The 12565-nt window shown below is 50.7% G+C and overlaps 2 protein-coding genes across 2 annotated transcripts; both read left to right on the forward strand.

Moving 5' to 3' along the window:
- Positions 1–2302: 2302 nt before the first annotated feature.
- Positions 2303–4842, forward strand: LOC100224801 (acrosin-like). The gene is made up of 5 exons (XM_012572226.5): positions 2303–2509; positions 2788–3030; positions 3345–3610; positions 3879–4024; positions 4478–4842. Exons 1-5 carry the CDS (start codon positions 2439–2441, stop codon positions 4661–4663), a joined length of 912 nt encoding a protein of 303 aa, XP_012427680.4. The 5' UTR covers positions 2303–2438; the 3' UTR covers positions 4664–4842.
- Positions 4843–7743: 2901 nt separating this feature from the next.
- On the forward strand, positions 7744–10177 carry LOC105759945 (acrosin-like). Its single transcript, XM_030269157.4, has 5 exons — positions 7744–7935; positions 8215–8457; positions 8754–9019; positions 9220–9365; positions 9813–10177. Exons 1-5 carry the CDS (start codon positions 7865–7867, stop codon positions 9996–9998), a joined length of 912 nt encoding a protein of 303 aa, XP_030125017.4. The 5' UTR covers positions 7744–7864; the 3' UTR covers positions 9999–10177.
- Positions 10178–12565: the final 2388 nt, after the last annotated feature.

A 12565-nucleotide genomic window follows, 5' to 3' on the forward strand; every position in this document is an offset into this window, starting at 1 on the left:
ATTGCATAAGAAAATTGTAGTGATGTAAATATTGTTGGGTTGCCAAGGAAATTGTAAAAAACTTCACACCCTCCATAACTGTGTACACATCTTTAGACAAAGACGTCTCTATGGCTTTGGGACAGAATGTGAGAGACATGTTGGGTCTTAAAATATACTTGAAAATGTACGGTGTGATATTGGAAAATCCAGACAATCCATTAACCTTTTATATGTGCATGTATACATGTAGTCATATGTGGACAAAAGCAGCAAACTGAATAAAATACTCAACACCTACAGTTTAAATGGACTTTATATGGACACCTATGTTTTAAGGATTTTTCCCCCATTTTTACTGAAGTATGTTTTAAATAAACTTTTAATAAAATTAAAAGAAAAATCATGTCATAAATACAGGTTATGGAAAAATAAAAGCATAAAGAAGAAGCAAATTATTCCAAACTCAACACAAAAACATGAAGATATATTTCACTTGCTCAGAGAAAAAAAAACACCATATGAAACATCTCACTTCCAAAACAACTCCATCCATTTCTGTTTCACTTTTTTCTTGTACTCCCTTACCTCAAAACTGTGAAGTAATGCTTTTTAGATAAACACACACACTCTTACTGTACTCTTGAGTTCTCTAAACCCCAACAGAAGAATCACCTATAAGCAAATTTTTTTCCAGTTTCTAGAGGAGCTTCTCACAGTCATCATCCTCCCAGTAACAATTGATTACTGCTTAATAAAAAACAGCAGAAATAACTAGATATGCCATGTAACCATATTTTTCCCAGCCCTTCTATGCTTACAGACAGCTGGAATTTCCTGGAAAATACACTGAAGATAATCCAATTCCAATATAAAATAAAATTTAAATAACTTAATTTTTTCTAAAAAGCAGAAATTTCCAGGATCTCTTTTTATATGTCCATGTAAAGAAAAAAATATTTTGCCTATGAGAAGCAAAGCAATTAACCATTTTTTCTCCCCTCTCAATCCATTTTCTCATAGAGCTCCAAAGAAGAGCTCCTTTAGATGGGTGCCAAACATAAAGCACTTCCAGAAGTCAAGGCCAGTATGGTCTTAGAATAAATTCTGCTCCAGAAATACCAGGTAAGGGTTCCCAGACAAGCTTCTGAAATTCTGGAAGAATTCAGCAATATTCTCAAAGTTTTCTGGCAAACCCATGCTGAGGAGAATTGTGATGTACCTCAAGAGTAGTGAAGATTCTGAGGTATCACCCCAGCAATAGAGTTAGCTACTCTGTTTAGGTCAGTATCATGCCTGTCATGACTCACTAAACCGAGCATTTCTCAAAATAAAAAGCCATGTGAAATCTTAAATATTTTACTATGCCTACATTTCATTACTCCATCACTAGATGAAATTCACCAAAAAAAATTTCACAATCATTACAGAAATATGTAGAAGTGTAACTGCCAAACAATGCTCCTCATTCAAAACTACTTGCATCTTCTAGGATTTCTCAGCTTCCAGCTGAGAAATTAAGGTAACTTGTCAACATCAAACTAAATAAGTAGCAGATTGCTCATTAAAAACTATTAGGACAGATTTTTTTTTTTTTCTTTTGAATTTCCATGCCGAATCTGAAGCAGTTGCATTCACAGCTGCCCTTCACACATCCACATAGGAAATGTGGGTGGTCCACCCACTGTGGCTGTGACTGGATTGGCTCCTGACCCAAGCACACACATGCTTCCTGAAGGAGTCCTGTTCCAGAGTGATACTGTTTTGTGAAGAATCCATTGAAAAATGGGAGCAGAGAGGAGGGAGGAGCAAAAGCAGGGAGGCAGTGAAATTTCAATCAGGCTGTGATGCTATTCTAGGTGTTCTCCTGTGAGATATTAGCAAGAAGTGAGAGAAGGCAGCCACTTCCTGCCCCAGGGCCTGCACATCCTCATCTCATAAGAAAAGGGACCTAAACAAAGCTGCAGAGAGCCTTCTTACAAGGGCAGGTTCAGATAGGAAAAGGGGCAATGGCTTTACAGTGACAGAGGGTAGCTTTAGATGGGATATTGGGAAGGAGTTCTTGACTGTGAGGATACTGAGGAACTGGCACAGGTTGCCCCAAACAGCTGTGACAGCCCCATCCCTCAAAGTGTTCAAGGATATCTTCTGAGCTAGGTCTTGTGCAAGCCAACCCGCTGTGCCCAAGGCAAGCGGATTGGAGTTAGATGATCACCAGTGTCCCTTCCACCCCAAACCATTTCATGGCTGACCAAATAGGGGCTCACCAAGCCCCTCCCCCAGTGGGCCCCATGACACAGATCCCCACAGTGCCCAGAACATGGAACCCACCTCTCTGTGACATCAGCCCCGGGGCCGAGGGCTCCACGGGCAGCGCGGCTGCTGCGGGCACTGCGGCTGTGGCTGTGCTGCTGCACGGAGCTCTCAGTGCTTGCAGCTGACACGTGCCTCTGGCAGCCATGAATTGGCTCGGCCTCCTCGTCCTGCTGACCCTGGCTGGGCTGGCAGAGGGGACATGGGACAACTGCGGGTGAGTGTCCCCAGGCCCTGGGAGGGAGCCAGGGCAACACTTGGGGCCTTCCCTGGAGGGGACCCACCTGTCCCCCATGGCCAGGCCACAGCTTCCCACCCACCATGGGGAGCCTCAGCTCCTTGCCAGCAGCCAGGTGCTGGCACGGACAGACACACACCCCATGGGCTTCCCTGGCCTGCAGGGCGTGCAAGCCCTTGTGGGGAGGGCAGAGGGCTGAGCTTAGCCTGAGCCACAGCAGGCCATGAAGCAGCACGGAAATGACTTTCTGCTTGCAGAGGGACCTGTGGGCTCCGAGCTCCACAATCTGTCTATAGCCCCATGACTTATCCTTACGGCGATGTGGCTTATGACTACGGCATGACACGCATTGTGGGTGGCGTCGGTGCCGCGGAAGCAGCCTGGCCATGGATGGTCAGCATCCAGCACCCCTGGGTACCAGGCCTGGGACATCTATGTGGGGGATCCCTCATCAGTTCAGAATGGGTCCTCACAGCAGCCCACTGCTTCGACAAATTCAAGTAAGGAGAAGCAGGGAATGGGGACATCCCCACAACACCAGCAGGTGCCCTGTCAGCAGCACCACCTGCTGCTCCCATCCCCTTTCCCCTCAGGCAGCCAGGCTGCCACACTGCTCAGGAGAAGCCTGGGCCTGTGCCAAGGCTTCCTTGCAGCCTCCAGCTTGACATTCCCCAGCCCAAGGCATGCGAGGGCACTCACACCTGCCAGAGCAGTGCCTCCTCTCTGCCTTGCCATGCAGAGGTCTGACATCTGCTGGGCTGCTGTAGCATTGTGGCTCTGCTCCCTCTCAGCCCTCTCTCCATCTCCTTTGCAGTAATGTCAGTTTGTTCTACGTGGTGATTGGGGCCACCCAGTTCACTCAGCCAGGCCCTGGGGCTGCAGTGCGCAGCGTCAAGCAGGTGCTGACACACCCGTACTACAGCCGAATCGACTTCAGCTACGACATTGCCCTGATGCAATTGGACCATCCTGTCCAGTGCAGCTCCTACATCCAGCGGGCCTGTGTGGCAGAGCCCACCCTAACAATCTCAGACCTCACCAACTGCTGGGTGGCTGGCTGGGGTGCCACTGCTGCAAGATGTGAGTTCCAAGAGCAACTTCTGGGCCAACTCAGCACACTGGGGAGAGGGTTTGGGCTTCCCCTCATAGCAGAGGCCAAAGCCAGGCTGCAGGACATACACCTCTGTCGAGATGGGCCTGGCCTGCTCCCCAAAACCTGGCAGCAGGGCCACAATGACCCAGTGCCTGTGAAGAGGCAAAGCCAAACCCTAAGGAAAGGGATCCCCTCCAGACAGATGAGCAAACTGGCATGGAGCTGCTGGCGGCTCATTCCTTTCTCTGCTCACAGCTCAAGGTCCACCTGATCGACTTCAGGAGGCCAAGGTACAACTCATCGATGTCCAGCTCTGCAACAGCAGTGACTGGTACGCAGGAGCAATCCACACCCACAACTTGTGTGCGGGATACCCACAGGGCCTCATCGACACCTGCCAGGTAAGAAAGAGCGTGCCATGAGCCACTCAGCCCCCAGCAGCACCGCCCCAACACAGCCCAGGGCCTGCTCTGCCCTCAGCCACTCAGTCGCCCTCCCAGCCCCAGCTCCCCTGACTGCTCTGGGGGCTTCCCACACACTCCCCATCCACCCCTGCCTGCCCAGGGCTCCCCTTGTGCCAAAAGCCCAAAAAACCCAGTTAAAGTGTTCCTGGTAGCCCAGAGGTCCCCTTGTGCCAAACATCCATCCTCTGCACACCCAGGAGCCCTGTGCAGAGATGACAGAGAGAGCCCTACCCTACAAGAACCCAAGTCATTCACAGCCAAGCTTCTGGAGGCTCCAGCCCCTGAGCAGAGCATTCCTCTGCCAAGATGGGATGTGAGAGAGAGAAGAGGACAGCCCCAGTGCTGGCAGGTGCCACCAACACTCCCTTAATGCTCTGTGCTCTGCTGCAGGGTGACAGCGGTGGCCCTCTCATGTGCCAGGACAACTATGCAGACTTCTGGTGGGTTGTTGGATTGACCAGCTTTGGGAAAGGCTGTGCCAGAGCAATGAGGCCTGGAGTCTACACCTCTACTCAATACTTCTTTGACTGGATTGATTACAACATGCGTGTAAATGCAATTAAAAGTGCTCCTTGAGCAGCAGGAAAGGCAGGATCCAGGGCAGGCTGCAGTGCACCGCAACCATTTCCTGCTGATCCAAAGGCAGCCTCAGGGTCAAAACCCTGCTCTGTCCTGACCACACTCCTCTCCTCTGTGCACACAGACACTGGAGTTGATTTAGTTGTTGAAATAAAGTTACCTTGGTTCACAGAGAACCGTCTTTTCAGTGCAATTCTAACTCCTGAGCAAGACAAGAAGTGCCATGCTCAGCACCTGCAGATTGAGCCTGGGGGCACCAAGGGACAGAGTGGCTCCAAAGAGCTCCAGAGTGCCTGGTCAGAGAGGAGAGTGCTCTGGGCCACTGTGGGCTGAGGAACCTGGTACATCAAGCCTCATAAGAGAATAGGAAAAAAGCAGACACCTTGGAGGCAATGCTCAAATGCACATGGGCTGCTGATTTAGGGGCTGATGTGAGCCTGACCTAAGGGAACACATCTGGGAAACTCCCAGGCATGACAAGGGAAACTCCTGGCTCCTGACTGGAGTGCCAGTGCCCTAAGGCAGAGCCAGATTTCATGGGCAGCAAAGAAGGATTGATGTGCCAGGTGGTCACAATTCACAGATACTCAAAGGAAGAGCTGGGGTCATTCTGGGGAGGGGAACCTGGCAGGAACAGTAGGAAAGCACACCAGGAATGCCATGGAATGCCAAGGTGTGTGGGCCAACACCACCTGCAACACCAAGGCTGTTCACAGGCAGGGCCCACCTGTGAGCTAGGGGGAAATGATCCCTGGGCTTTTGGCTCCATATTTGGGAGGAGATGAGGGTCAAGAAAGGGAGGAGTTGAGGTGCTGTATGAGCCTGGCCAAGCATGAGATGGAGCAATCAAAGAGACTTGTTTTCCTAAGTGCTGCACAGAATCACCACAGGATGGGAAAGAACCTTCTTATCTCAACTCACTAATTAACAAATCCTTTACAAACGGTACAAATTCTCCCCTTAATTTTATATACTTTCAATAAAACCTCAATATTTACTGAGGTAGGAGACAGAATGAAAAATGGTGGAGGGATTCCATGGGGAAGTCTTGTTGAAGGCAATTGCTAACTTATCCAGGTGAAGTCAAGTGAACATTTACTTTCTCCATCTAATGGAAGGTTCAGAATGCCTTGTGCTGTGTCAGTCTGTCTGCTTCTGGAAATTATTCTTGGCTCCCAGGCCAATGGAATCCCGGCCCAGGGACCCTAGCACCCTGGCACAAGGGACACAAGGGTCTCCCTCTTTCTGTCTCTAAAAGCCTTTGAGCAGAGACTCAAGTGTCCTAGCAGAGACTCAGAGCCCCCCACCTTGTGCTTTATGAGGGCCTCCACAACTCCTCTGTGGTCACTTTACACTGATCATGCTGTGCATGCCTCCTCAACCCTCTACCAGTGATTTCACCAAATCTGCACCAAATGCCACAACAATAGAGAGGCTCAAATGCACCTGTATAATTTACACAGAGTCTGCACATGAAGTTGTAACACTCCCCATTTGGCTCCTTCCTACTGCAAAGATCCCACGTGAACCCACCAGTACCTGCAATGAAGGACGAATGCACCAGCAGTACTGCCCTTGGGTCCCATCTGGGCTGCCAAAGTGCTGAGGAAACTCCCCTCTGTGACCATTCCAGAGGCACAGGTGACTCCAATGAGCCGATGGTTGCCCCATTTCATTCCCTACCCACACCACTCTCACCAGTCAGAGCAGCTTTCCAACCCATTCAACCTCAGGATTCCCCAGCAGACTCGCAGATGTCGCGTTCCATAAAGAGACACCGGCTCCTGCTGTGGTGCTCAGTGTCCATTGAAATCCTGGCCAGTGCCACAGCTCCCTGTGCCCTCTGTAATGCAAAGCATGGGCAGTTCACAGCCTCTGGTCCTGGGCTCCTGCCAGCCAGAGCTCAATCTGCAGCTGGCACTGCAGCTGCACACCCAGTTCCCTGCCCACAATGGATTCCTCAGCCACTGCCTGCCCCGGGGGCTGCACAGCCTCATCCTGCAAGAAAAGGGGCCTAAAGAAAGCAGCAGAGAGCCTTGTTACAAGGGCAGGTCCTGAGAGGACAAGGGGCAGGGGCTTTACATTGACAGAGGGTAGCTTTAGATGAGATCATATGAAGGAATTCTTGACTGTGAGGCTGCTGAGATACTGGCACCCCAGAGCAGCTGTGGATGCCTGTTTTTTGTGTAAGTAGCGTCAGCACAGAAGACACAGATACCAACTTCAGGAATAAATGTAATTTACTCTAATTCAAAATGATGCCTGAGGAAGTTTGTCTGGAACAGAGACTAGACAGATTTAAATGAATAAAGTAAATATTTATTGAAAGGCCTTTAAGGGTCTTTAAGGACCTTTAAGGACCTTGGGTAGTACAAGAGCTTGGCCAGGGCTACACCCAGGTTGTATCTAAGATGGGTCTTGGTCACCAGTTTTTAAACTTTTATAAGTTTTGTTCCATTTACATATTGGAATTAACTATCCAATTACAGCTTCAGGTCATGAAGTCTCAACATCTTGGCTTGCCCCTTTCACTTCACAGTTATTTTTGGGTAATGGTTGTCCTTGATTCTCAAGTTGAAAAGGGATTGTTTCGTCTAACTACCCTGTGAAGAGAACTTATTTACACTTAATATGAATTTCAAAGTTACAGACCAAGGCAGCAGAGAATCAGAAAAATATAAAAGCTAAAACACAGGGATCATAAACAGCAAAGAATTGCAAATTGATAAGTAAGCAGGACATAAAATCATTAGCAAAAAATACAAAAGGATAAGATAGGCAATGCGTCTAATCATTATTATAAAACACTGCCTACAGTGATGAAGAAAGACACATCACAAATTACCCTAATCCTTGACCATCATCCAGGTCGGCCCATCAGCTGGGGGACTCTGAAAAACACTTTCAGTGCAAGCTAACCCTCCATGCCCAAGGCAAGGAGGTCAGAGCAAGAAAATTTCTGAAGTCCCTACCACCCCAAAGCATTTCATGGTTCATCAATTAGATGCTGCCCCTCCCCCAGTGGGCCCCATGACACAGATCCCCACAGTGCCCAGAACATGGAACCCACCTCTCTGTGACATCAGCCCCGGGGCCGAGGGCTCCACGGGCAGCGCGGCTGCTGCGGGCACTGCGGCTGTGGCTGTGCTGCTGCACGGAGCTCTCAGTGCTTGCAGCTGACACGTGCCTCTGGCAGCCATGAATTGGCTCGGCCTCCTCGTCCTGCTCACCGTGGCTGGGCTGGTGCAGAGCATCCAGTACACCTGCGGGTGAGTGTCCCCAGGCCCTGGGAGGGAGCCAGGGCAACACTTGGGGCATTCCCTGGAGGGGACCCGCCTGTCCCCCATGGCCGGGCCACAGCTTCCCACCCACCATGGGGAGCCTCAGCTCCTTGCCAGCAGCCAGGTGCTGGCACGGACAGACACACACCCCATGGGCTTCCCTGGCCTGCAGGGCGTGCAAGCCCTTGTGGGGAGGGCAGAGGGCTGAGCTTCAGCCTGAGCCACAGCAGGCCATGAAGCAGCACGGAAATGACTTTCTGCTTACAGAGGGAGCTGTGGGCTCCGAGTTCCGCCACCTGTCAACAGCCCCATGACTTATTCCTACGGCGACGTGGCTTATGACTACGGCATGACACGCATCGTGGGCGGCGCCAATGCCGCGGAAGCAGAATGGCCCTGGATCGTCAGCATCCAGCACCCCTGGGTACCAGGCCTGGGACACTGGTGTGGAGGGTCCCTCATCACTGCAGATTGGGTCCTCACAGCAGCCCACTGCTTCGACAAGTTTGAGTAAGGAGGAGCAGGGAATGGGGACACCCCCACGATACCAGCAGGTGCCCTGTCAGCAGCACCACCTACTGCTCCCATCCCCTTTCCTGTCAGGCAGCCAGGCTGCCACAATTCTCAGGAGAAGCCTGGGCTCATGCCAAGGCTTCCTTGCAGCCTCCAGCTTGACATTCCCCTGCCCAAGGTGTGCAAGGGCACTCACACCTGCCAGAGCACTGCCTCCTCTCTGCCTTGCCATGCAGGGACAACTGCAGGGCTGCTGAGACTCCCTCTCAGCCCTCTCTCCATCTCCTTTGCAGTAACATCAGCCTGCTGTACGTAGTGATTGGGGCCACGCAGTTGACTCAGCCAGGCCCTGGGGCACAAGTGCGCAGTGTCAAGAAGGTGGTGATACACAGCGACTACAGGCGTAGCGACTACAGCTACGACATTGCCCTGATGCAATTGGACCGTCCTGTCCTGTGCAGCTCCTACATCCAGCTGGCCTGTTTGGCTGAGCCCACCCTAAGTGTCTCAGCCCTGCACAACTGCTGGATTGCTGGCTGGGGTGTCACTAAGGCAAGAAGTGAGTACCAAGAGCAACTTCTGGGCCAGCTCAGCACACTGGGGAGAGGGTTTGGGCTTCCCCACAGCAGAGGCCGAAGCCAGGCTGCAGGACATACACCTCTGCAGAGGTGGGCCTGGCCCTAGGAAAGGGGATTCCCCAGACAGGGAAGAAGAACTGGCATGGTTCTGCTGGGGGCTTACTTCTTTCTCTGCTCACAGATCTAGATTCAGCTGATCGCCTTCAGCAGGCCAAGGTCCATCTTATCAATGTCCAGCTCTGCAACAGCAGTGACTGGTACGCAGGGGAAGTCCATCCCTACAACTTGTGTGCTGGATACCCAGAGGGCAACATCGACTCCTGCAAGGTAGTAGCGTGCCATGAGCCACTCAGCCCCCAGCAGCACCGCCCCAACACACCCAGGGCCTGCTCTGTCCTCAGCCACTCAGTCGCCCTCCCAGCCCCAGCTCCCCCTGACTGCCCTGGGGGCTTCCCACACACTCCCCATCCACCCCTGCCTGCCCAGGGCTCCCCTTGGGCCAAAAGCCCAGAAAACCCAGTTAAAGTGTTCCTGGTAGCCCAGAGGTCCCCTTGTGCCAAACATCCATCCTCTGCACATCCAGGAGCTCTGTGCAGAGACAACAAAGAGATCCCTACCCTACAAGAACTCAAGTCATTCACAGCCAAATTTCTGGAGGCTCCAGCCCCTGAGCAGAGCATTCCTCTGCCCAGAGGGGATATGAGAGAGAAGGAGACAGCCCCAGTGCTGGCAGGTGCCACCATATCCCCATTAATGCTCTGTGCTCTGCTGCAGGGTGACAGCGGTGGTCCTCTCATGTGCCAGGACAACAATGCTGAGTACTGGTGGGTCATCGGACTAACCAGCTTTGGAACAGGCTGTGCCAGAGCAAGGCAGCCTGGAGTCTACATCTCCATTCAGCACTTCTATGACTGGATTGATTACAACATACGTATAAACTCAATTAAAAGTGCTCCTTGAGCAGCAGGAAAGGCAGGATCCAGGGCAGGCTGCAGTGCACCATAACCATTTCCTGCTGATCCAAAGGCAGCCTCAGGGTCAAAACCCTGCTCTGTCCTGACCACACTCCTCTCCTGTGTGCACACAAACACTGGAGTTGATTTAGTTGTTGAAATAAAGTTACCTTGGTTCACAGAGAACCGTCTTTTCAGTGCAATTCTAACTCCTGAGCAAGACAAGAAGTGCCATGCTCAGCAGCTGCAGATTGAGCCTGGGGGCACCAAGGGACAGAGTGGCTCCAAAGAGCTCCAGAGTGCCTGGTCAGAGAGGAGAGTGCTCTGGGCCACTGTGGGCTCGGGAACCTGGTACATCAAGCCTCATAAGAGAATAGGAAAAAAGCAGACACCTTGGAGGCAATGCTCTAATGCACATGGGCTGCGGATTTAGGGGCTGATGTGAGCCTGACCTAAGGGAACACATCTGGGAAACTCCCAGGCATGACAAGGGAAACTCCTGGCTCCTGACTGGAGTGCCAGTGCCCTAAGGCAGAGCCAGATTTCATGGGCAGCAAGGAGGGATTGATGTGCCAGGTGGTCACACTTCACAGATACTCAAAGGAAGAGCTGGGGTCGTTCTGGGGAGGGGAACATGGCAGGAACAGTAGGAAAGGACACCAGGAATTCCATGGAAGGCCAAAGTGTGTGGGCCAACACCACCTGCAACACCAAGGCTGTTCACAGGCAGGGCCCACCTGTGAGCCAGGGGGAAATGATCCCTGAGCTTGGCTCAGGGAGGAGATGAGGGAAGAGAAAGGGAGGAGTCGAGGAAGAGGAGAGGCTCTATAAGCCTGGCAAATGAAGAGAAGGAGTAATCAAAGAGTCAGCTGCAGAGACACAAACTGCAGTTTGATGTATTTGTTTTCCTAAGTGCTGCACAGAATCACCACAGGATGGGAAAGAACCTTCTTAACTCACTAATTAACAAATCGTCCACTAATTGTACCAATCTGCACCAAATTTTTGCCCTTTTCAATCAAACTTTGGTTCTGTTGGGTGGGGAGACTTGTTAAAGGGTAGACTTGGTAGACTGCCTTGGGGTAGTCTTGTTGAAGGCAGTTTTCGCCTGTCTTTTCCAGGTGAAGGCACGTGAACATAGACTTTCATCTAATGGAATGCTTCAAAATGCCTTGGGCTAATCGTCACTCTGCCTGCTTCTGGATACTCTTCCTGGCTTCAAGTGATGCCTTAAAGAACCTAGAAACAAAACAGCACATCTTTGACATAATGTTAGTATAGGAACATTATAGTATAGTATATAATATAAAGGCTGATCTTTATTGGAGGCCTCCTGTGGCAGATATGGCAAATGTGCACAAAATTCCTCCCCCACATGAGGGGAGTAGTTTTATAAGCTTAGCAAATTAGCATATTTGACAAAAATCACCAATTAGGATCTCAAATTGTGAAGTAATTCCTCCCTTAGTTCAACCATCTCTAAAACCTCCCCCACCCCCTACCCAGATAGAAACTAAACTTTGTTTATGAAAATGCACCTCAAAGAGCTGTTTCCAGCCTTGGTTCCCACGAAGAACCAAGATAGGATTAGGGGCCTTGTACTCTCCAGGGAATGGAGCTCTGAAATATGCTTTGTCTTTCTGCTTAGGGAAAAGGTAGGGAAAACTAGCCACAGACACAACAACAGGCTACAGAGCTACAAATATATGTGTAAAGAATACAGAGAATATATAAAAGAAAACAGGCAAAAATAAATCTGGCATCACCTGGTCAATGGAGTCCTGTCTCACAGTGGGTGGCACTCTTCTCTCTGTGTTAATCAAGAAGGGCTGTGCTGACAACAGCCATCCCACATCTGTACGGGTCCCTGCCACCCTGGCAAATATTTCCTGAAGTAAATTTCAGGGGCTGCATGGTACTAAAGACACTGAGTGAAAGAGTGTCACTCAGGGTTGGAGATGGCCATTACCCTGTCCAATGAGCAGACCACTTAGAGTCACCCAACCATCCTGGAACAACTTTATTGTGTTGTGTTGGAAAATTATGCTGCACAAACAATTTCTCCCAGCTCTGTGCAACCTCAGCCACAGACATCTCCTTACCTAAACCAGGGATCTTTCCCATCACATCAAACACATCAAGGCATGTGAAACCCCTTTCTGAAGGAGTCCCTTGTGAAGGGACTTCCACCCCCTTCTGTGTGTGCCCAGGGACCCTAGCACCCATTGTGTGGCAGAAGGGACACAAGGTTCTCCCTGCGCCTGTCTCCAAAAGCCTTTGAGCAGAGACTCAAGTGTACTAGCAGAGACTCAGGGCCCCCCACCTTGTGCTTTATGAGGGCCTCCACAACTCCTCTGTGGTCACCCTTACACTGATCATGCTGTGCATGCCTCCTCAACCCTCTACCAGTGATTTCACCAAATCTGCACCAAATGCCACAACAATAGAGAGGCTCAAATGCACCTGTGTAATTTACACAGAGTCTGCACATGAACTTGTAACACTCCCCATTTGGCTCCTTCCTACTGTAAAGATCCCAGGTGAACTCACCAGTACCTGCAATGAAGGACGAAT

The sequence above is a fragment of the Taeniopygia guttata genome, chromosome 3, assembly GCF_048771995.1.
Source record: "Taeniopygia guttata chromosome 3, bTaeGut7.mat, whole genome shotgun sequence".
Classification (NCBI taxonomy): domain Eukaryota; kingdom Metazoa; phylum Chordata; class Aves; order Passeriformes; family Estrildidae; genus Taeniopygia; species Taeniopygia guttata.